The sequence below is a fragment of the Nerophis ophidion genome, linkage group LG18 (genome assembly GCF_033978795.1).
Source record: "Nerophis ophidion isolate RoL-2023_Sa linkage group LG18, RoL_Noph_v1.0, whole genome shotgun sequence".
Classification (NCBI taxonomy): Eukaryota; Metazoa; Chordata; class Actinopteri; order Syngnathiformes; family Syngnathidae; genus Nerophis; species Nerophis ophidion.
Window position 1 is genome coordinate 29607295 of NC_084628.1, and position 25497 is coordinate 29632791.

At 42.5% G+C, this 25497-nt stretch overlaps 1 protein-coding gene across 2 annotated transcripts in view; it reads left to right on the forward strand.

Annotated features, from left to right (window-relative positions):
* LOC133537089 (contactin-5-like) overlaps positions 1-24487 on the forward strand; it is a 131232-nt gene extending 106745 nt beyond the window's left edge. For both annotated transcript variants that reach the window (XM_061877949.1, XM_061877950.1), the window contains 8 exons: positions 7019-7168; positions 8301-8371; positions 14878-15112; positions 15176-15285; positions 19990-20176; positions 20316-20428; positions 21680-21848; positions 23940-24487. In XM_061877949.1, coding sequence (XP_061733933.1) covers positions 7019-7168; positions 8301-8371; positions 14878-15112; positions 15176-15285; positions 19990-20176; positions 20316-20428; positions 21680-21848; positions 23940-24040 — 1136 coding nt within the window. In that variant the 3' untranslated portion in view covers positions 24041-24487. The remainder of the gene's footprint in view (positions 1-7018; positions 7169-8300; positions 8372-14877; positions 15113-15175; positions 15286-19989; positions 20177-20315; positions 20429-21679; positions 21849-23939) is intronic.
* Positions 24488-25497: the final 1010 nt, after the last annotated feature.

Below are 25497 nucleotides of genomic sequence, written 5' to 3' on the forward strand. Positions count from 1 at the left end.
GAATCTGTGACTGTGTTGTTGTTGTGTTTTTGCAAACCCAGATTCTGTGACTGTGTTGTTGTTGTGTTTGCCCACCTAGAGTCTGTGACTGTGTTGTTGTTGTGTTTGCAGAAGCAGAGTCTGTGACTTTGTTGTTCTGTTGGCAGACCCAGAGTCTGTGACTGTGTTGTTGTTGTGTTTACGGACTCAGAATCTGTGACTGTGTTGTTGTTGTGTTTGCGGACCCAGAATCTGTGACTTTGTTGTTGTTGTGTTTGCAGACCCAGAGTGTGTGACTGTGTTGTTTTTCTGTTTGCAGACCCAGAGTGTGTGACTGTGTTGTTGTTGTTGTGTTTGCAGACCCAAAGTCTGTGACTGTGTTGTTGTTGTGTTTGCCCACCTAGAGTCTATGACTGTGTTGTTGTTGTGTTTGCAGAACCAGAGTCTGTGACTTTGTTGTTCTTTTTGCAGACCCAGAGTCTTGTCTGTGTTGTTATTGTGTTTGCAGACCCATAGTATGTGACCGTGTTGTTGTTGTGTTTACAGACGCAGAGTCTGTGACTTTGTTGTTCTTTTGGCAGACCCAGAGTCTGTGACTGTGTTGTTGTTGTGTTTACGGACCCAGAATCTGTGACTGTGTTGTTGTTGTGTTTGCGGACCCAGAATCTGTGACTTTGTTGTTGTTGTGTTTGCATTCCCAGAGTAAGTGACTGTGTTATTGTTGTGTTTGCAGACGCAGAGTCTGTGACTGTGTTATTGTTGTGTTTGCGGACCCAGAGTCTGTGACTGTGTTATTGTTATGTTTGCGGACCCAGAGTCTGGGACTGTGTTGTTGTTGTGTTTAAAGACCTAGAGTCTGGGACTGTGTTGTTGTTGTGTTTACAGACCCAGAGTCTGTGACTGTGTTGTTGTTGTTGTGTTTACAGACCCAGAGTCTGTGACTGTGTTATTGTTGTGTTTGCAGACCCAGAGTCTTGGACTGTGTTGTTGTTGTGTTTACAGACCCAGAGTATTTGACTGTGTTGTTGTTGTGTTTACAGACCCAGAGTCTGGGACTGTGTTGTTGTTGTGTTTACAGACCCAGAGTCTGTGACTGTGTTGTTGTTGTGTTTACAGACCCAGAGTCTGTGACTGTGTTGTTGTTGTGTTTGCAGACCCAGAGTCTGGGACTGTGTTGTTGTTGTGTTTGCGGACCCAGAGTCTGTGCCTCTGTTGTCGTTGTGCTTGCAGACCCCGAATCTGTGACTGTGTTGTTGTTGTGTTTTTGCAAACCCAGATTTTGTGACTGTGTTGTTGTTGTGTTTGCCCACCTAGAGTCTGTGACTGTGTTGTTGTTGTGTTTACGGACCCAGAATCTGTGACTGTGTTGTTGTTGTGTTTGCGGACCCAGAATCTGTGACTTTGTTGTTGTTGTTGTGTTTGCAGGCCCAGAGTCTGTGACTGTGTTGTTGTTGTGTTTGCAGACGCAGAGTCTGTGATTGTGTTGTTGTTGCGTTTGCAGACCCAGTCTGTGACTGTGTTGTTGTTGTGTTTGCAGACGCAGAGTCTGTGACTGTGTTGTTGTTGTGTTTGCAGTCCCAGAGTCTGGGACTGTGTTGTTGTGTTTGCATTCTCAGAGTAAGTGACTGTGTTATTGTTGTGTTTGCAGACGCAGAGTCTGTGACTGTGTTATTGTTGTGTTTGCAGACCCAGAGTCTGTGACTGTGTTATTGTTATCTTTGCGGACCCAGAGTCTGGGACTGTGTTGTTGTTGTGTTTAAAGACCTAGAGTCTGGGACTGTGTTGTTGTTGTGTTTACAGACCCAGAGTCTGTGACTGTGTTGTTGTTGTTGTGTTTACAGACCCAGAGTCTGTGACTGTGTTGTTGTTGTGTTTACAGACCCAGAGTATTTGACTGTGTTGTTGTTGTGTTTACAGACCCAGAGTCTGGGACTGTGTTGTTGTTGTGTTTACAGACCCAGAGTCTGTGACTGTGTTGTTGTTGTGTTTACAGACCCAGAGTCTGTGACTGTGTTGTTGTTGTGTTTGCAGACCCAGAGTCTGGGACTGTGTTGTTGTTGTGTTTGCGGACCCAGAGTCTGTGCCTCTGTTGTCGTTGTGCTTGCAGACCCCGAATCTGTGACTGTGTTGTTGTTGTGTTTTTGCAAACCCAGATTCTGTGACTGTGTTGTTGTTGTGTTTGCCCACCTAGAGTCTGTGACTGTGTTGTTGTTGTGTTTGCAGAAGCAGAGTCTGTGACTTTGTTGTTCTGTTGGCAGACCCAGAGTCTGTGACTGTGTTGTTGTTGTGTTTACGGACTCAGAATCTGTGACTGTGTTGTTGTTGTGTTTGCGGACCCAGAATCTGTGACTTTGTTGTTGTTGTGTTTGCAGACCCAGAGTGTGTGACTGTGTATTTTTTCTGTTTGCAGACCCAGAGTGTGTGACTGTGTTGTTGTTGTTGTGTTTGCAGACCCAAAGTCTGTGACTGTGTTGTTGTTGTGTTTGCCCACCTAGAGTCTATGACTGTGTTGTTGTTGTGTTTGCAGAACCAGAGTCTGTGACTTTGTTGTTCTTTTTGCAGACCCAGAGTCTTGTCTGTGTTGTTATTGTGTTTGCAGACCCATAGTATGTGACCGTGTTGTTGTTGTGTTTACAGACGCAGAGTCTGTGACTTTGTTGTTCTTTTGGCAGACCCAGAGTCTGTGACTGTGTTGTTGTTGTGTTTACGGACCCAGAATCTGTGACTGTGTTGTTGTTGTGTTTGCGGACCCAGAATCTGTGACTTTGTTGTTGTTGTGTTTGCATTCCCAGAGTAAGTGACTGTGTTATTGTTGTGTTTGCAGACGCAGAGTCTGTGACTGTGTTATTGTTGTGTTTGCAAACCCAGAGTCTGTGACTGTGTTATTGTTATGTTTGCGGACCCAGAGTCTGGGACTGTGTTGTTGTTGTGTTTAAAGACCTAGAGTCTGGGACTGTGTTGTTGTTGTGTTTACAGACCCAGAGTCTGTGACTGTGTTGTTGTTGTTGTGTTTACAGACCCAGAGTCTGTGACTGTGTTATTGTTGTGTTTGCAGACCCAGAGTCTTGGACTGTGTTGTTGTTGTGTTTACAGACCCAGAGTATTTGACTGTGTTGTTGTTGTGTTTACAGACCCAGAGTCTGGGACTGTGTTGTTGTTGTGTTTACAGACCCAGAGTCTGTGACTGTGTTGTTGTTGTGTTTACAGACCCAGAGTCTGTGACTGTGTTGTTGTTGTGTTTGCAGACCCAGAGTCTGGGACTGTGTTGTTGTTGTGTTTGCGGACCCAGAGTCTGTGCCTCTGTTGTCGTTGTGCTTGCAGACCCCGAATCTGTGACTGTGTTGTTGTTGTGTTTTTGCAAACCCAGATTTTGTGACTGTGTTGTTGTTGTGTTTGCCCACCTAGAGTCTGTGACTGTGTTGTTGTTGTGTTTACGGACCCAGAATCTGTGACTGTGTTGTTGTTGTGTTTGCGGACCCAGAATCTGTGACTTTGTTGTTGTTGTTGTGTTTGCAGGCCCAGAGTCTGTGACTGTGTTGTTGTTGTGTTTGCAGACGCATAGTCTGTGATTGTGTTGTTGTTGCGTTTGCAGACCCAGTCTGTGACTGTGTTGTTGTTGTGTTTGCAGACGCAGAGTCTATGACTGTGTTGTTGTTGTGTTTGCAGACCCAGAGTCTGGGACTGTGTTGTTGTGTTTGCATTCCCAGAGTAAGTGACTGTGTTATTGTTGTGTTTGCAGACGCAGAGTCTGTGACTGTGTTATTGTTGTGTTTGCAGACCCAGAGTCTGTGACTGTGTTATTGTTATCTTTGCGGACCCAGAGTCTGGGACTGTGTTGTTGTTGTGTTTAAAGACCTAGAGTCTGGGACTGTGTTGTTGTTGTGTTTACAGACCCAGAGTCTGTGACTGTGTTGTTGTTGTTGTGTTTACAGACCCAGAGTCTGTGACTGTGTTGTTGTTGTGTTTACAGACCCAGAGTATTTGACTGTGTTGTTGTTGTGTTTACAGACCCAGAGTCTGGGACTGTGTTGTTGTTGTGTTTACAGACCCAGAGTCTGTGACTGTGTTGTTGTTGTGTTTACAGACCCAGAGTCTGTGACTGTGTTGTTGTTGTGTTTGCAGACCCAGAGTCTGGGACTGTGTTGTTGTTGTGTTTGCGGACCCAGAGTCTGTGCCTCTGTTGTCGTTGTGCTTGCAGACCCCGAATCTGTGACTGTGTTGTTGTTGTGTTTTTGCAAACCCAGATTCTGTGACTGTGTTGTTGTTGTGTTTGCCCACCTAGAGTCTGTGACTGTGTTGTTGTTGTGTTTGCAGAAGCAGAGTCTGTGACTTTGTTGTTCTGTTGGCAGACCCAGAGTCTGTGACTGTGTTGTTGTTGTGTTTACGGACTCAGAATCTGTGACTGTGTTGTTGTTGTGTTTGCGGACCCAGAATCTGTGACTTTGTTGTTGTTGTGTTTGCAGACCCAGAGTGTGTGACTGTGTTGTTTTTCTGTTTGCAGACCCAGAGTGTGTGACTGTGTTGTTGTTGTTGTGTTTGCAGACCCAAAGTCTGTGACTGTGTTGTTGTTGTGTTTGCCCACCTAGAGTCTATGACTGTGTTGTTGTTGTGTTTGCAGAACCAGAGTCTGTGACTTTGTTGTTCTTTTTGCAGACCCAGAGTCTTGTCTGTGTTGTTATTGTGTTTGCAGACCCATAGTATGTGACCGTGTTGTTGTTGTGTTTACAGACGCAGAGTCTGTGACTTTGTTGTTCTTTTGGCAGACCCAGAGTCTGTGACTGTGTTGTTGTTGTGTTTACGGACCCAGAATCTGTGACTGTGTTGTTGTTGTGTTTGCGGACCCAGAATCTGTGACTTTGTTGTTGTTGTGTTTGCATTCCCAGAGTAAGTGACTGTGTTATTGTTGTGTTTGCAGACGCAGAGTCTGTGACTGTGTTATTGTTGTGTTTGCAGACCCAGAGTCTGTGACTGTGTTATTGTTATGTTTGCGGACCCAGAGTCTGGGACTGTGTTGTTGTTGTGTTTAAAGACCTAGAGTCTGGGACTGTGTTGTTGTTGTGTTTACAGACCCAGAGTCTGTGACTGTGTTGTTGTTGTTGTGTTTACAGACCCAGAGTCTGTGACTGTGTTATTGTTGTGTTTGCAGACCCAGAGTCTTGGACTGTGTTGTTGTTGTGTTTACAGACCCAGAGTATTTGACTGTGTTGTTGTTGTGTTTACAGACCCAGAGTCTGGGACTGTGTTGTTGTTGTGTTTACAGACCCAGAGTCTGTGACTGTGTTGTTTTTGTGTTTACAGACCCAGAGTCTGTGACTGTGTTGTTGTTGTGTTTGCAGACCCAGAGTCTGGGACTGTGTTGTTGTTGTGTTTGCGGACCCAGAGTCTGTGCCTCTGTGGTCGTTGTGCTTGCAGACCCCGAATCTGTGACTGTGTTGTTGTTGTGTTTTTGCAAACCCAGATTTTGTGACTGTGTTGTTGTTGTGTTTGCCCACCTAGAGTCTGTGACTGTGTTGTTGTTGTGTTTACGGACCCAGAATCTGTGACTGTGTTGTTGTTGTGTTTGCGGACCCAGAATCTGTGACTTTGTTGTTGTTGTTGTGTTTGCAGACCCAGAGTGTGTGACTGTGTTGTTTTTCTGTTTGCAGACCCAGAGTGTGTGACTGTGTTGTTGTTGTTGTGTTTGCAGACCCAAAGTCTGTGACTGTGTTGTTGTTGTGTTTGCCCACCTAGAGTCTATGACTGTGTTGTTGTTGTGTTTGCAGAACCAGAGTCTGTGACTTTGTTGTTCTTTTTGCAGACCCAGAGTCTTGTCTGTGTTGTTATTGTGTTTGTAGACCCATAGTATGTGACCGTGTTGTTGTTGTGTTTACGGACGCAGAGTCTGTGACTTTGTTGTTCTGTTGGCAGACCCAGAGTCTGTGACTGTGTTGTTGTTGTGTTTACGGACCCAGAATCTGTGACTGTGTTGTTGTTGTGTTTGCGGACCCAGAATCTGTGACTTTGTTGTTGTTGTGTTTGCAGACCCAGAGTGTGTGACTGTGTTGTTGTTGTTGTGTTTGCAGACCCAGTCTGTGACTGTGTTGTTGTTGTGTTTGCCCACCTAGAGTCTATGACTGTGTTGTTGTTGTGTTTGCAGAACCAGAGTCTGTGACTTTGTTGTTCCTTTTGCAGACCCAGAGTCTTGTCTGTGTTGTTATTGTGTTTGCAGACCCATAGTATGTGACCGTGTTGTTGTTGTGTTTACAGACCCAGAGTCTGTGACTGTGTTATTGTTGTGTTTGCAGAAGCAGAGTCCATAACTGTGTTGTTGTTGTGTTTGCAGACCCAGAGTCCGTGACTGTGTTATTGTTATGTTTGCTGATGCAGAGTCTGTGACTGTGTTGTTGTTGTGTTTGCAGACCCAGAGTCTGTGACTGTGTTGTTGTTGTGTTTGCAGACTCAGAGTGTGACCGTGTTGTTGTTTTTGCAGACCCAGAGTCTGTGACTTTGTTGTTCTGTTTGCAGACCCAGAGTCTGTGACTGTGTTGTTTTTGTGTTTATAGACCCAGAGTATGTGACTGTGTTGTTGTTGTGTTTGCAGACCCAGATTCTGTGACTGTGTTGTTGTTGTGTTTGCAGACCCGGAGTATGGATATGTGTTGTTGTTGTTGTGTTTGCAGACCCTGAATTTGTGACTGTGTTGTTGTTGTGTTTGCAGACTCTGAATTTGTGACTGTGTTGTTGTTGTGTTTGACCACCCAGTGTGTGACTTTGTTGTTGTGTTTGCAGAGCCCCCGCGTCCGTGACTGTGTTGTTGTTGTGTTTGCAGACCCAGAGTCTGTGACTGTGTTGTTGTTGTGTTTGCAGACCCAGAGTCTGTGACTGTGTTTTTGTTGTGTTTGCAGACCCAGAGTCTGTGACGGTGTTGTTGTTCTGTTTGCAGACCCAGAGTCCGCGATTGTGTTGTTGTTGTTGTGTTTGCAGACCTGGTGTATGTAACTTTGTTGTTGTTGTGTTTTCAGACCCTGAGTTTGTGACTGTGTTCTTGTTGTTTTTGCAGACCCAGAGTCTGTGACTGGAGACCTGGAGGCAGCCATGGCGGTGCAGCTCAACCCTTGGGTGGAATACCAGTTCCGAGTGGTGGCCAGTAACGCAATCGGAACTGGAGACCCCAGTCCACCTTCGAGAGGGGTCCGCACTAAAGAAGCAGGTCATTCAGAGCTAATGCTACTTATGCTAATGATATATAAACAAACATGTAACTCAGTGCTAAAAGCTACTTATGCTAATGATATTTAAAAAAGCAGAGCTAATACTACTTATACTAATTATATGTAAAGAAGTAGGTAACTCAGAGCTAATGCTACTTATGCTAATTATATGCAGCATCAATGACGACTCAGCAAGCGTGTTTCATTCTCAAGGATTTAAGTATTACTTTGAAGTGGTAAAATATTACTTTGAAGTGTTAAAGTATTACTTTGAAGTAATGAATTATTACTTTGAAGTGTTTAAAGTATTACCATGAAATGTTAAACTATTACTTTGAAGTATTACATTATTACTTTGAAGTAATAAACTTTGAAGTAATAAAGTATTACTCTGAAGTAATAAAGTATTACTTTGAAGTATTATTACTTTGAAGTAATAACGTATTACTTTGAAAGTATTAATTTGAAGTAATAAAGTATTACTTTGAAGTAATAAAGTATTATTTTGAAGTAATAATGTATTACTTTGAAGTAATAAAGTATTACTTTGAAGAAATAACATTACTTTAAAGTATTAAAGTATTACTTTAAAGTAATAAAGTATTACTTTGAAGTAATAAAGTATTACTTTGAAGTAATAAAGTATTTTTTGAAGTATTACTTTGAAGTAATAAAGTATTACTTTCAAGTAAAAGTAGTATAACTTTGGAGTATAAAATATTACTTTGAAGTGATAAAGTATTACTTTTAAGTAATAAAGTATTACTTTGAAGTATTAAATGAAGTGATAAAGTATTACTTTCAACTTATAAATTACTTTGAAGTATTACAGTCTTACTTTGAAGTAATAAAATATTACTTTGAAAAATTATAGTATTACTTTGAAGTAATAAAGTATTAATTTGAAATAATAAAGTATTACTTTGAAGTAACATACAAGTCAATCCGATACTTTTTTGGGAAAATCTAAATGAAAGTAATAAGTTTCATACCAAAATAAAATTGGTACATTTTCGACTGCTACTTTAGCGATGCTGACCAGGTAAAAACACTGTTGGTGTTAAAATGAAAAACAAAGGACAATTAAGTGAAATATGATGAGATGATTTAGTCCATTTTGTTTGTCTTCAGTGCCGTCTGTGGCGCCCGCTAAGGTGAGCGGTGGCAGTGGTCGCAGGCACGAGTTGGTCATCTCCTGGGAGGTGAGTCTCCTTCCAAGGTCACAAATGTCAAATAATGAATAGTGAACACATTACTTTGACATCGATGTTGTCATTCCTGTTTGGAACACGGCCATGTTGTTGTTGTGTTGAGAGCAGCTGGCAAGACGTAATAAAAGTTGCTTTGCGTGATCGCTCTCCTCTAAACCAACATTTGGGACCACTTGTTTCACGGCTAATGGACAGAAAAGCAGCTCGTTGCTCTTTAATTATTCATTGGGCTTTAATGGCCGCCATGATGAGTCAGCACTTGATTGCAGAAAGAGGAACCAAGCGTGACTCCACTTTTAAGACCCGCCTCCATCGATCAGCTGCCGTCCGGATTTATTTCCAGGAAACCTGTCGTCACCTTCTTAGTGCTGCTCCCTGCCAGCTGCTCACACCAAGTATCAGTCAGTCTGGTGCAGCACACTTCCACACCACCGCCAGCGACAACAAACTCAAGCTGGCAAAGCATTGAGGCAAGAGAGAAAAATGTGTGATGATAACCATAGAAGCAGAAGTGGAGCTCAGTGTTTTTTCAGCAACCAAACACTACTAGGTGACGGTACACTCTGTACAGTACATACTGTACATGTAGTACTCTCATTGAAGTTTTACTTCATCTGGAACAATATCTCAAGTTCTCAGCTCTGCTTTCCATGACAAGAATTAAATATCATGTTGACCTTTAGGGTTGGCCACATATGTGGTCCTCTCGAAGGTTTCTCATAGTCATCATGGTCGACGTCCCACTGGGGTGAGTTTTTCCTTGCCCTTATGTGCGCCCTACCGAGCTTGTCGTTGTGGTTTGTGCAGCCCTTTGAGGCACTTGTGATTTAGGGCTATATATACATAAACATTGATTGATTAATCTATATATATATCCATCCATCCATCCATTTTCTACCGCTTATTCCCTTTCGGGGTCGCGGGGGGCGCTGGCGCCTATCTCAGCTACAATCGGGCGGAAGGCGGGGTACACCCTGGACCAGTCGCCACCTCATCGCAGGGCTATATATATATATATATATATATATATATGGCCACCCATCCAAATGATGAGAATCAGGTGTCCTTATCAGGTGTATAAAATCAAGCACTTAGGAATGGAGACTATTTTTCCAAACATTTGTGAAAGAATGTGCCGCTCTCAGTGATTTACAGCGTGGAACTGTCATAGGATGCCACCTCTGCAACAGTCGTGAAATTTCCTCGCTCCTAAATATTCCAGAGTAAACTTTATTATAAGAAAAGTGAAGAGTTTGGGAACAACAGCAACTCAGCCACCAAGCGGTAGGCAACATAAACTGACAGAGAGGTCAGCATAGTGCAAAGACTTTCTGCACAGTCAGTTGCTACAGAGCTCCAAACTTCATGTGACCTTCCAAGTGGCGCACGTACAGTACGCAGGGAGCTTCATGGATTGATTTTCCATGGCCGAGCAGCTACATCTAAGCCATAAGTCCAATGGGGACTGCAGTGGTGTAAAGCAGTGACAAGCCTTCTCCGTCAGGCTTCTCACTGACAATTTGGTAATGTTTTGGTTTGTCCTTTTTGTGTTTAATTTCCTGTCAGCGCTCCTATTTTTGGTCAGTTTCTTGCTTGTCTCGCTGAGTGCTGTTTTCCCTCACCTGCGGCTGATTGGCACCTGGCCACACCTGGTGTCAATCAGTCGGCTGCTATTTATACCTGCCTCGCCCTCCAGTCAGGGCTGGGGAACCGTAAGCTGTTACCTGTAGGCTGGTTGCTGTCTCCAGTTTTCTCGTTTCCTGTTCGCTGTTTCCAGTTCACCTGTTTTACTGGTATCCTGTTTCCTATCTCCTGGTTTGTGTTTTTCCTGCATTTTTTGAACATTAAAAATCATGACTTCCTGTATCAGGCCTGCCATCTCAGCATGTTGGGGTCCTTCATCACACCTACTGTACTTCTGTTGTAAAACAGCATTTAAAATGTCTTCTAAGTCTACTATGTGACATCCAGTAAGAACACACAGATAATATTTCAAATTGATTGACTCCTACAGGCGTTTCAGTACATGTGCAAACAAATCAATGTTTCGCTGTAAAACAGGACAGAAATATTCTGCTTGATTTGTCACAGAAACATTTTGCTGGAAGGAAGTCAAAGTTCAACTTGCCATTTATTGATTGTTGCTTGCAGCATTTTCTACAAACCACATTGTTGAAGAAAACATATTTGTCCACACACCCACTACATTGTACTACATATTCTATAATAGATGTACCAGATATTTTACAACATATTCGATACATAAATAATAATATATTTACCATAAAATTACTACATATTTAATACATATTTCGTTGTATATTTACCATAGAATTACTACATATTCATCTTAAATATCATCATATATTTACCATAAAATTACTTAATATTTATCACATATTTACCATAAAATTACTTAATATTTAATACATTTTCTATTATATATTTATAATAAAATTACTACATGTTTAATACATAATTTATTATATATTTACCATAAAATTACTACATATTTATTTTATATTTTATTATATATTTACCATAAAATTACTACATATTTATTCAAAATTTTATTATACATTTACCATAAAATTGCTATATATTTAATACATATTTTATTATATATTTACCATAAAATTACTACAGATTTAATACATATTTTATTATATATTTACCATAAAATTACTACATATGTAACACATATTTTATTATATATTTACCATAAAATTACTACATATGTAACACATATTTTATTATATATTTACCATAAAATTACTACATATTTAATACATATTTTATCATATATTTACCATATAATTACAACATATTTTACTACATATTTAATACATATATCATGTATTACCATATAATAACAACATATGTTACAACATATTTTATTATATATTTACCATAAAATTACTACATATTTAATACATATTTTATAATATATATTTACCATACAATTACTACATATGTAATACATATGTTATTATATATTTACCATAAAATTACTACATATTTAATACATATTTTATCATATATTTACCATATAATTACAACATATTTTACTACATATTTAATACATATTATATCATTTATTACCATATAGTTACAACATATTTTACTACATATTTTATTATATATTTACCCTACAATGACTACATATTTTATCATACATTTCCCATATAATTACAACATATTTTATTACATATTTAATACATATTTTATCATATATTTACAACATATTTTACTACATATTTGCCCCTATGTATATAGGGCAAATATGTACCACTGTTTATATATATTTATGTGTGTGTGTGTGTGTGTGTGTGTGTGTGTGTTGTGTGTGTGTGTGTGTGTGTGTGTGTGTGTGTGTGTGTGTGTGTGTGTGCGTGCGTGCGTGCGTGCGTGCGTGCGGGCGTGCGTGCGTGCGTGCGTGCGTGTGTGTGGTTAGAGCAGTGGTTCCTAACCTTGTTGGAGGTATCGAACCCCACCAGTTTCATAAGCGCATTCACCGAACCCTTCTTTAGTGAAAAATAAAATGTTTTCTTTTTAAATTCAAGACAAAGTTAGATGTTTTTGGTAACACTTTAGAATGAGGAACACATTATAAGTAATAAAGACTTATTTTAGAGTTATTTGGTTAGGGTTAGTGTCAGGGTTAAAGGGTTAGGGTTATAATAAGGCCATGCCGAATAAGGCATTAATAAGTACTTAATAATGATTAGTTAAGAGCCAATATGTTACTAATTTGCATGTTATTAAGCAACTAATTAACGGTGACTATGTTTACCATACTAAAGTGTTACCATGTTTTTTTTACTGGTGCACAAAATGAACCATGCATGAACATCACCGTGTTCAAACAACAAAACCGAACACAGTGCATAAACTCACAACAAATTTTACACCTGCAAATCAGTCTGCTGTTGCCGTTTCCGTAATACGCCGACAGGGAGAAGTTTGTATTTACACGATGAGTCGGGTGTGTTTTGACCTCTGCCGAACCCCTGAGGCCGGCTCACCGAACCCCTAGGGTTTGATCGAACCCAGGTTAAGAACCACTGGGTTAGAGTATCCGTCCTGAGGTCGGTAGGTCGTGAGTTCAAACCCCGGCCGGGTCATACCAAAGACTTTGAAAATGGAACCCATTACCTCCTTGCCTGGCACTCAGCATCAACGGCTGGAATTGGAGGTTAAATCACCAAAATGATTCCTGAGTGCGGCCGCTGCTGCTGCTCACTGCTCCCCTCACCTCCCAGGGGGTGGTAAAAGGGGATGGGTAAAATACAGAGAATAATTTCACCACACTGTCATGATCCATTTCCTGGATCAGATTTTGTTTAGTTGTGTTCTGTTCCACTACCTCAGTTCTGTTGTCAGCACCCCTGGGTTTGTTTTAGTTACCATGTGTGCAAATTAGTATCACCTGCCTCTGATTAGTGTCCGGGATGCTCACCTGCTACCGGGCATTAATCAGAGAGCTACTTTTCCCGTTTTTTTGTCACGCTCGGCCTGGCTTCCTTATTTGCAGTATGCAACAGTTACCTTGGTCAATTCCTGTTTCTATGTTTCTGGATTCCTGATTCCTGTGCTAAGTTTGTGCCTCAGTGTCTCTTTCTTTGTTTCCTGTCTTTTTGTATGTGGTATGATTTATGAGGAATACATCATATCCTACCTGCACGCTTCTTCCGGAGTTTCCCGGGCAGAACGACCACGCAGTAACATGCCACCCAACCCTGACACTCACTGCTCCTCTTATATGTTTTCTATCTATTTATTATTTATTTAAAATATTAAAGAATATTGAAAGCTGCCATTCCCCACACAATTACCAGTCAGAAAAGACATTAGTGCCTGTCAGGTTCGTCCCTGATAGTTTCGTTAGGTTTTAGTTTTTCCTGTGTGTCTTTGTTTCCTGTAATCGCTTTTAGATTGGTTATTTCCTGTTTTTCTCCCTGAGCGCTGTTTCCCCTTAGTTGCGGCTGATTGGCACCTGGCCACACCTGGTGTCAATCAGCCAGGTGCTATTTGAACCTGTTTTGTCCTCCAGTCAGATGCTGGATTATTGTCAGTAATGCTTGTCATAGAACCTGTAGCTGTTTGCAGCGTGCTGTCTTTTTGTTGCTAGTTCCTGTTTGCTGGATCCTGTTTCCCGTTTTTCCAGTTTGGCTGTTCCTAGTTCCTGGTTTTTGTTTTTTAATTTCTAAAGATTAAATCATGTTTTTCTGCGCAATGCCTGCCGCCTTCTCTGCATCTTGGGGTTCGTCACCAACACAATCTAACAGTGCCGTTGAGCAAGGCATTTAATTCATGCAGCACTTGTGAGTTCAGTTCCAGCAGAATTGATGAATCAATGTTTAAATGATGGAACTTTGCTGCCATCGACTGAAGGAAGACCTATAATAAATTCATAAAAGAACCAAACTTCATGAATGTTTTTTGTGACCAACAAGTATGTGCTCCAATCACTCTATCACAAAAAAATAAGAGTTGTAGAAATGATTGGAAACTCAAGACAGCCATGATATTATGTTCTTTACAACTGTATGTCATCTTTTGACCACAACTGTATATGTATATATATATATATATATATATATATATATATATATACATATATATATATATATATATATATATATATATATACATACATACATACACATATAATGTGTGTTACGACATATATGTGTGTTTATATCTATAAGTATGTATTTGTTATATGTTTTGGACCTTCCAGCCCGTGTCAGAAGAGTTCCAGAACGTGAAGTATATATATATATATATATATATATATATATATACACATACACATATAATGTGTCTTATGACATATATGTGTTTTTATATGTATAAGTATGTATTTATTATATGTTTTGGACCTTCCAGCCCGTGTCAGAAGAGTTCCAGAACGGTGAAGTATATATAAATGATAAATAAATGGGTTGTACTTGTATAGCGCTTTTCTACCTTCAAGGTACTCAAAGCGCTTTGACACTACTTCCACATTTACCCATTCACACACACATTCACACACTGATGGAGGGAGCTGCCATGCAAGGCGCTAACCAGCACCCATCAGGAGCAAGGGTGAAGTGTCTTGCTCAGGACACAACGGACGTGACGAGGTTGGTACTAGGTGGGGATTGAACCAGGGACCCTCGTGTTACGCACAGTCACTCTCCCATATATATATATATATATATATATATATATATATATATATATACATACACATATAATGTGTGTTACGACATATATGTGTGTTTATATCTATAAGTATGTATTTATTATATGTTTTGGACCTTCCAGCCCGTGTCAGAAGAGTTCCAGAACGGTGAAGTATATATATATATATATATATATATATATATATATATATATATATATGTATATATATATATATATATACATACATATATAATGTGTGTTACGACATATATGTGTGTTTATATGTATAAGTATGTATTTATTATATGTTTTGGACCTTCCAGCCTGTGTCAGAAGAGTTCCAGAACGGTGAAGGTTTCGGGTACATCGTGGCCTTCCGCGCTAACGGCAGCAGAGGGTGGAAGGAGAAAATGGTGACGTGTGCAGACTCCGCCTCCTACAAGTACCGAGATGAGACCTTCCCGCCTCTCACCGCCTTCCAGGTGAAAGTGGGCGTGTACAACAACAAGGGGGACGGTCCTTTCAGCCAGGTGGTCATCATTCACTCTGCAGAGGGCGGTGAGGTGACACACACACACACACACGCACACGCACACACTACCTCACACTGCGTGTGCACAGAACCCAGGGAGGCGCCATCAGACGTCAAGGCCTCCACCATTTCCTCTTCACAAATAAAGGTCACGTGGACGCCACCGCATCCTGGTCCTGGAAGGCCCCGAGGCTATGAGGTCAGAGTCAAAATCAGACTCCCATACTCGCACTCATGTACTGCAGTTATGGTCTCTGTCATGCACGCAGTCATACACTAGACTAAAAAATAGCTTTTACCCAAGAGCCATAGTAGCACTAAACAGGTACTGAGTGTCCATATGTCCATCATGTCCTCATGTGTAATGTTTAAATGTTTTTCTATTTTTTTGGACTACAATGTGAAATAATGTTTTATGTATGTATACATAGATACATCTGTCATCTCTATCTTTTTTTTTTTAATTTATTTTTTATTTATTTATTTATTTTTTTTAATTTATACTACCATATTGTATATGCACCTTAGGAGGAGCTGCTCCAATTTCGTTGTTCTTTGAACCTGTTCATTGCAATAATGACAATAAAACTCTATTCTATTCTATTCTATTCTATTCTATACACACATTCATACACTCATTCATACATTGCACTTTTGCTCACTGTCTTGCACGCACTCATGCACTGCACTCATGCGCTCTGTCATGCAGGCACTGATGCATGTACTCATGCACGCACTCAGGCACTGCACTCATGCTCTCTGTCAGGCACGCACTCATGCACTGCACTCGTGCACTGCACTCGTGCACTTCAGTCATGTTCTCTGTCAGGCACTTATGCTCACTGTCATGCACGCACTCATGCGCTGCACTCATGTTCCCTGTCATGTGCACAATAATGCACTGCACTCATGCGCTGCACTCATGTTCTCTGTCATGTGCACACTAATGCACTGCACTCATGCGCTGCACTCATGCTCTCTGTCATGCGCGCACACTCATGCACGCACTCATGCTTGCACTCATATTCGCTGTCATGCACACATTCATGCACGCACTCATGCTCTGTCATGCACTGCACTCATCAATAAATCAATCAATCAATGTTTATTTATATAGCCCCAAATCACAAATGTCTCAAAGGACTGCACAAATCATTACGACTACAACATCCAGAACTCATGTTCTGTCATGCACTGCACTCATGCTCTCTGTCATGCGCGCACTCATGCACGCTCTCATTCTCGCACTCATGTTGGCTTTTATGCACACACTCATGCCCGCACTCATGTTGGCTTTCATGCACACACTCATGTGCTGCACTCATGCACACACTCATACAGATACTCATGCTTGCACTTATGCTACACTCATGTTCGCTGTCATGCATGCACTCATGCACACTCTCATGCACGCACTAATGTTGGCTTTCATGCACACACTCATGCTCGCACTCATGCGCTGCCCTCATGCACTCACTCATGCTCGCACTCATGCACTGCACTCATGGACACACTCATGCGCTGCACTCATGCATGCACTCATGCACTGCACTCATGGACACACTCATGCGCTGCGCTCATGCATGCACTCACTCATGCACTCACTCATTTGATTGATTGATTGATACTTTTATTAGTAGATTGCACAGTTCAGTACATATTCCGTACAATTGACCACTAAATGGTAACACCCGAATAAGTTTTTCAACTTGTTTAAGTCGGGGTCCACGTTAATCAATTCATGGTACAAATTTATACTATCAACATAATAAAGTCATCACACAAGTTAATCATCATAGTATGTACATTGAATTATTTACATTATTTACAATCCGGGGGGTGGGATGAGGAGCTTTGGTTGATATCAGTACTTCAGTCATCAACAATTGCATCAACAGAGAAATGTGGACATTGAAACAGTGTAGGTCTTATTTAGTAGGATATGTACAGCCAGCAGAGAACATAGTGAGTTCACATAGCATAAGAACAAGTAAATACATTAGAAGTACATTTGAGTTGTTTATAATCCGGGGAGATGGGATGTGAATGGAGGAGGGTATTAGTAAAGTGTTGAAGTTGCCTGGAGGTGTTGTTTTAGAGCGGTTTTGAAGGAATATAGAGATGCACTTTTACACATGTTGGGAGTGCATCCCACATTGATGTGGCATAGAAAGAGAATGAGTTAAGACTTTTGTTAGATCGGAATCTGGGTTCAACGTGGTTTGTGGAGCTCCCCCTGGTGTTGGGGTTATTGTGGTCATTTACGTTAAGGAAGTAGTTTGACATGTACTTCGGTATCAGGAAGGGGTAGCGGATTTTATAGACTAGGCTCTGTGCAAGTTGTTTTACTCTGTCCTCCACCCTGATCCAGCCCACTTTGGGGAAGTGGGTTGGATTGAGGTGTGATCTGTGGTGGAGGTCTAAAAGTAACCGGACTAGCTTATTCTGGGATGTTTGGAGTCTAGATTTGAGGGTTTTGGAGGTTCTGGGGTACCAGGAGGTGCAAGCGGAATCAAAAAAGGGTTGAATGAGAGTTCCCACAAGAATCTTCAAGGTGCTTTTGTTGACCAGAGAGGAGATTCTGTTGAGGAATCTCATTCTTTGGTTGACCTTTTTGATTACCTTGGTTGCCATTTTATCACAGGAAAGATTAGCCTCTAGAATGGAACCTAGGTAGGTGATCTCATCCTTCCTGGTGATAACAATGTCACCCACTTTTATAGTAAAGTCACTGACCTTCTTAAGTTTGATATGGGACCCAAATAGGATGGATTCCGTTTTACCTAAGTGTATGGATAGCTTGTTGTCAGCGAGCCAGGTGCAAATATTGAGGAGTTCAGCACTGAGGATTTGTTCCACCTGTGACTTGTCCTTACCGGACACCAACGGGGCCGAGTCATCCGCATACAGGAACAATTCACAGTGGCATGCTGATGGCATGTCATTTATGTATATTAGGAACAGTAAAGGTCCTAGTATACTGCCTTTGGGGATTCCACAGCTTACTGAGATGGGAGGGGACATGGTGTCGTTCACCTCTAACACCTGTTTCCTCCCCTCCAAGTAAGATTGCATCCAGCTCACACTCATGCTTGCACTAATGCTAGCACTCATGTTTGATGGCATGCACTCACTCATGCACGCACTCATGCTCACACTCATGCTTGCACTCATGCTTGCACTAATGCTAGCACTCATGTTTGCTGGCATGCACGCACTCATGCACGCACTCATGCTTGCACTAATGCTTGCACTCATGCTTGCACTAATGCTTGCACTCATGCTTGCTGTCATGCACACACTCATGCTTGCACTCATGCTTGCACTCATGCTCGCACTCATGCTTGCACTAATGCTCGCACTCATGCTTGCTGTCATGCACGCACTCATGCACGCACTCATGCTCGCACTCATGCTTGCTGTCATGCACACACTTATGCTGGCACTCATACAATAAGTACACACATTGCTACATAAAAACTACACAGTGCTGCATTAAAAGTACACACAGTGTTACATTAAAAGTACACACAATACTACATTAAATGTACACACATTGCTACATAAAAAGTACACAGAGTGCTACATTAGAAGTACACAGTGCTGAATTAAAAGTACAAATAATGCTACATTAAAAAGTACACAGAGTGCTACATTAAAAGTACACACAGTGAATGTGTATGTGTTGGTGTCATCAGGTGTGTGTGTTGGTGTCACCAGGTGTGGGTGTAGGTGTCACCAGGTGTGTGTGTGTTAGTGGTGTTGTGCAGCACTTTGTAAACATTTTGTTGTTTAAATGTGCTATATAAAGAAAGTGGATTGGATTGGATTGATTGGTGTCACCAGGTGTGTGTGTTGGTGGTGGCACCAGGTGTGTGTGTTGGTAGCACCATCTGTGTGTGTTAGCTTTGTCACTAGGTGTGTGTGTAGGAGTCACCAGGCATGTCTGTTGGTGTCACCAGGTGTGTGTGTTGGTGTCACCAGGTGTGTGTGTGTGTGTTGGAGTCACCAGGTATGTGTGTAGGTGTCACCAGGTGTGTGTGTTGGTGTCACCAGGTATGTGTGTTGTTGTCACCAGGTGTGTGTGTTGGTGTCACCAGGTATGTGTGTTGTTGTCACCAGGTGTGTGTGTTGGTGTCACCAGGTGTGTGTGTTGGTGTCACCAGGTGTGTGTGTTGGTGTCACCAGGTGTGTGTGTTGGTGTCACCAGGTATGTGTGTTGTTGTCACCAGGTGTGTGTGTTGGTGTCACCAGGTATGTGTGTTGTTGTCACCAGGTGTGTGTGTTGGTGTCACCAGGTATGTGTGTTGTTGTCACCAGGTGTGTGTGTTGGTGTCACCAGGTATGTGTGTTGGTGTCACCAGGTGTGTGTGTGTGTTGGTGTCACCAGGTATGTGTGTTGTTGTCACCAGGTGTGTGTATTGGTGTCACCAGGTGTGTGTGTTGGTGTCACCAGGTGTGTGTGTGTGTGTTGGTGGTGTCACCAGGCGTGTGTGTTTGAGTCACCAGGTGTGTGTGTTGGTGTCACCAGGTGTGTGTGTTGGTGTCACCAGGTGTGTGTGTGTGTGTTGGTGGTGTCACCAGGCGTGTGTGTTTGAGTCACCAGGTATGTGTGTTGGGGTCACCAGGTGTGTGTTGGTGGTGTCACCAGGTGTGTGTGTTGGTGGTGTCACCAGCCGTGTGTGTGCGTGTGTTGGTGGTGTCACCAGCCGTGTGTGTTGGTGTCACCAGCCGTGTGTGTTGGTGGTGTCACCGGGTGTGTGTGTGTGTGTGTTGATGGTGTCACCAGCCATGTGTGTTGGTGTCACCAGGTGTGTGTGTTGCTCTCACCAGGTGCGTGTGTTGGTGTCACCAGGTGCGTGTGTTGATGTCACCAGGTGTGTGTGTGTGTTGGTGTCACCAGGTGAGCTCCTGGAAAGATACGGAGAAAGAGGAGTTAGGATGGAAGCAGAGAACCTTGAAGAACGAGACCTCCATGGTGCTAGAAGGTCTAGAAGGAAACACAGGTTACTTCATCAGAGTCCGAGGCTTCAACAACATCGGCCAAGGTCCTGCCAGCGACACCGTCTCAGCCCACACCAGGAAAGCCCGTAAGTGGTCTGCCAAGATGGTGGCCTCAGCGTGAGGACACTCAGATGGTTCTCCTGATGGTTCTTTTGTGGTTCTCCTGATGATTCTCCTTATTATTCTCCTGATGGTTCCCCTGATGGTTGTTCTGTCCTTCTTCAGCTCCTTTGCAACCTCCAAGCAACCTGCTGTGGATCCAAGAGGGCAACAACGTGTCTTTAAGTTGGGACCCGGTCAAGGCCAAGGACAACGAGTCTGAAGTCATCGGGTACATGGTAACGACTTCTTGTAATCACACTTGGTCATGGTAACACAGAGCGGCGTAACACACAATACCTTAACGCGGTAAAATGGAATGTCGTGACAGGACGTCATGACATTCAATGTCGTAACACGAAATCTCATGACACAAAATGTTGAAACATGGGATCTAGTAACAGATTGATGTAACACAGAATGTCGTGACAAAGAAAGTCGTAACACAGAAAATGTAACAAGTTCAAATGTACTGTTGTGATGTAATTTTATTAAAGAGAATGGCATAATGAAATTTCAGGACACAGAATGATCTAACACGGAATAATGTCACACAGAGTATTGTAACACAGAATGTTGTAACACAGAGGACGTAAAACGGAAAAATGTCACACGGAATGATGTCACAAGGAATGATATAACACAGAATGTTGTAACGCAGATTAATGTAACACGGAATAATGTCACACAGAATATTGTAACACAGAATGTTGTAACAGAGTGACGTAAAACGGAATAATGTCACACAAAATTATGTCACACGGAATGATGTAACAGAATGTTGTAACACAGAATGTTGTAAAACAGATTGATGTAACACGGAATAATTTCACACGGAATGATGTCACACGGAATGATGTCACACGGAAGGATGTCACACGGAATAATGTAACACAGAATGTTGTAACACAGAATGTTGTAACAGTGACGTAACACGGAATAGTGTCACACGGAATAATGTCACACGGAATGGTGTCACACAATGTTGTAACACAGAGTAACGTAACACGGAATAGTGTCACATGGAATGATGTCACACAGAATGTTGTAACACGGAAGAGTGACGTAACACGGAATAGTGTCACACGGAATGATGTCACATGGAATGATGTAACAGAATGTTGTAACACAGAATGTTGTAACAGAGTGATGTAACACGGAATAGTGTCACATAATGTTGTAACACAGAGTGGCGTAACACGGAATAGTGTCACACGGAATGATGTCACACAGATTGTTGTAACACAGAGTGACGCAGAACGGAATATTTTCACATGGAATGATGTCACACGAAATGTTGTAACACAGAATGTTGTAACAGAGAGTGACGTAACACGGAATAATGTCACATGGAATGATGTCACGCGGAATGATGTAACACAGAATGTTGTAACACAGAATGTTGTAACACAGAATGTTGTAAAACAGAGTGACGTAACACAGATGTATTGCTTCTGAGGACTAAGTCCAACAGTCTTTGGTATTTGCAGGTGTTACTGGAGCAAGAGGGCAAAGGTCACCGCCAGGTGAGCCGCACCATCAACCCGTCCAGCGCACTTTCCCTTCCTGAGGGCGGCACCTACGTCATCCAGGTGCGAGTCCTCAGTGAGGGTGGGGAAGGAGCGTTGTGCTCACAAGTACGACTTGTCACGTCTTCTGGTGAGGAACTACTTTGTCAGCTTATTTGCATAGAAATATGTCCTCTTTTTAGAAGAACAAACGAAAAAAACACGATACGGGGAGTGACCAGGTGGGATCAGGACACTCATACTGATATCATATGGAGCTAGATGGGTATGGGCCTCTACTCCAGTCTCCAGTAGGATATGGGTAGTGACAAGGTTGTATCAGTACACATCTACTGATATCGTATGGGGCTGATGTCATTGTGGGAGTGACAAAGTGGTATCAGTACACTTTTACATATACCGTATGGGACTAGATGGGTATGGGCCACTACTCCAGTGTCCAGTACGATAGTGGGAGTGACAGAGTAATATCAGGACACTCCTACTGATATTGTATGAGACTAGATAGGTAGGGACCCAACTCCAGTCTCCAGTTTGATACGGGTAGAGACAAGGTGGTATCAGGAAACTCCTACTGATATTGTATGGGACTAGATGGGTATGGGCAGTACACAAGTCTCCAGTACGATAGGGGTAGTGACAAAGTGGTACCAGGACACTCCTACTGATATCGTATGGGACTAGATGGGTATGGACCACCACTTCAGTCTCCAGTACAATACGGGGAATGACAAGGTTGTATTAGGACACTCCGACTGATATCATATGGGAATAGATGGGCATGGGCCACTACTCCAGTCTCCAATATGATACGGTGAGTGACAAGGTGGTATCAGGACACTCCTACTGACATTGTATGGGACTAGATGGGTATGGCCACTAGTCCAGTCTCCAGTATGATACGGTGAGTGACAAGGTGGTATCAGGACACTCCTACTGACATTGTATGGGACTAGATGGGCATGGACCACTACTCCAGTCTCCAATATGATACGGTGAGTGACAAGGTGGTATCAGGACACTCCTACTGACATTGTATGGGACTAGATGGGTATGGCTACTAGTCCAGTCTCCAGTATGATACGGGGAGTGACAAAATGGGATCAGCACACTCCTACTGACATTGTATGGGACTAGATGGGTATGGACCACTACTCCGGTCTCCAGTACGATACGGGGAGTGACAAGGTGGTATCAGGACACTGCTACTGATATCGTATGGGACTAGATTGCTATGGGCCACTACTCAAGTCTCCAGTATAATACGGGTAGTGACAAAAATGTATTAGGACACTGCTACTGATATCGTATGGGACTACATGGATATGGGCAGTACACCAGTCTCCAGTACAATAGTGTGATTGACAAAGTGGTATCAGGACACATTTACTGATATAGTATGGGACTAGATGGTTATGGGGGCCACTACTTCAGTCTCCAGTATGATATTGGGAGTGACAAAGTGGTATCAGGACATGCTTACTGATATCGTAAGGGACTAGATGGGTGTAGACCACCATTACAGTCTCCTGTACGATACGGGGAGTGACAAGGTTGTATTAGAACACTCCTACTGATATCATATGGGACTAGATGGGCATGGGCCACCACTCCAGCCTCCAATATGATACAGGGAGTGACAATATGGTACCATGACACTCCTACTGATATCGTATGGGACTAGATGGGTATGGGCCACTACTCCAGTCTCCTGTATGATACGGGGAGTGACAAAGGGGTATCAGCACACTCCTACTGACATTGTATTGGACTAGATGGGTATGGACCACTACTCCAGTCTCCAGTACAATAAAGGGAGTGCCAAGGTGTTATCAGGACGCTCATACTGATATCGTATTGGAGTACATGGGTATGGGCAATACTCCAGTATCCAGTATGACACAAGGTGGTATCAGGACACTCTTACTGTTATTTTATCGGACTAGATGGGCATGGGCCACTACTCCAATCTGATACGGGGTGTGAGAGAGTATTATCAGGACACTCCTACTGATACCTAATGGGACTAGATGGGTTTGGGCAATACTGCAGTATCCAGTATGATACGGGGAGGGACAAGGTGGTATCAGGACACTCTTACTGGTATCGTATGGGACTAGATTGGTTTGGACCACCACGCCAGTCTCCAGTATGATACGGGGAGTGACAGAGTGATATCAGGACACTCCTACTAACTTACTAACGTGTGTGGTGGTCCCAGGTGTGCGGGTGAAGAGCGGCCATGTTTCTTTGCACGTGTGCAGAGAGAAGCTGACGTGGACGATGCTGATCCTGCTCCTGGTGCCGTCAGCTTCCTGGTGAGACTTCCTGTCCTCCTTCCTGGGGGAGAAGAACTCGCTGGTCTTCTGCTTTGTGATTCCCGAGGACTTCTGGAAGAAACGGACGGTGTGGAGTACAAAAGCGCGGTTTGGTTTTTCCTCTTCCTCGCTGCTGTGGTGCTCGACGCGAGTGCGACCACGGACTTCTTCAACCTTTGGTACCTTCTCTCATGGACTCACTCCCAGACTGCCAGGTGTGGACAATCCCTGGAGATCTGCCAAGGATTAGCCCCCCCAAGACCACCTTTAGGTCAGAACTCTCAGTAATCCTTCTTTTTGGTACTCGCCCACCTTTTTCTACGCAACTACTTCCTGTTTTCTACTCCCAGACCAAAAGTTTGACTTCGTGGTTCGTCGGACGTGAGAAAGTAGTGAGAGTGAACCTCTGTAGCGCCCCCGCTGGCAAATAAATGTCATGTCTATTTTTAAATCGAGTGCTTTTCTTTATTACACAAATATGCAGTTGTTGTTTCTATTGTTTTTCTGGGTTTGTTTGGGAAGCATAGTTGCCTATTTGGGCTTGCTTTTCTGTCTGTGTAATAGTGTGTGGCCCTGAGAGTAACTAATATAAGTACAACATGAATGCAAGCTCCGGAGGGGCCGGCTTACATCTGGCTCCGGGAGGAAGTGAAGACAGAGTGGGAGCGGTGGTTGGCATGGGGGGCTGGGACGCCAGTCGAGGAAACAGCCCGAGTAGTCCTTGCAGCTGGGAGGCGAGGGGACCCATGTTCGCTGCCATCGCCGTCTGAAAATCTTCCTGTCGGGCGAGTCGTGATTCCTGGGCGCGCAGGATCTCTGTCAGTCGTTTAGCCTCTGCTGAGTCCATACTGGCCAGAGTATACTGTTAGGCCTTGGCAAGAATGAGAACTTAGGTGCAAATGGGAAATGATTGTAGAGGCTTTTATTCAACAATTTCTGAGAACTCTCTTCAGATAGACTGAGTAAAGTATAAACTCCAGACATGACACACTAGAATAAAAAACAAACGTAGCACAGGGGGAATAACTATAAACAGAAAATTCCTCCTGAGGGAGGAAAATAGGCGATAGTAAAATCTACCTTGATCTAAAAATAAAAAAAACAACAATCTACGATTAACTGCACCAAAAAAAATCGCTCACGAAGAGGAGACTGAAAACTATAAACAGAACTACACTATAAAGGGCTAAAAAAAACTATAAATTAAAGGGCTCCAAGAGGATGGAAATTAGAAGGCAGAGCACTGTGAAGCTAGCTAAAAAAATGGATCAAAAAACTTGATCAAAATCCAAAATCACTCTTCTTCAAAGGGTACAAAGAAATCAAAGAATGAAGCAAGGCAATACTTAGCGACTTGGACAAGACTGTGGAAGATGCCTGGAGGTACACGAGCCGACGATATACTCTGGCAACGAGACAGGGAAAGACAAGGACTATATTACCCATTAATGGATTAACTTA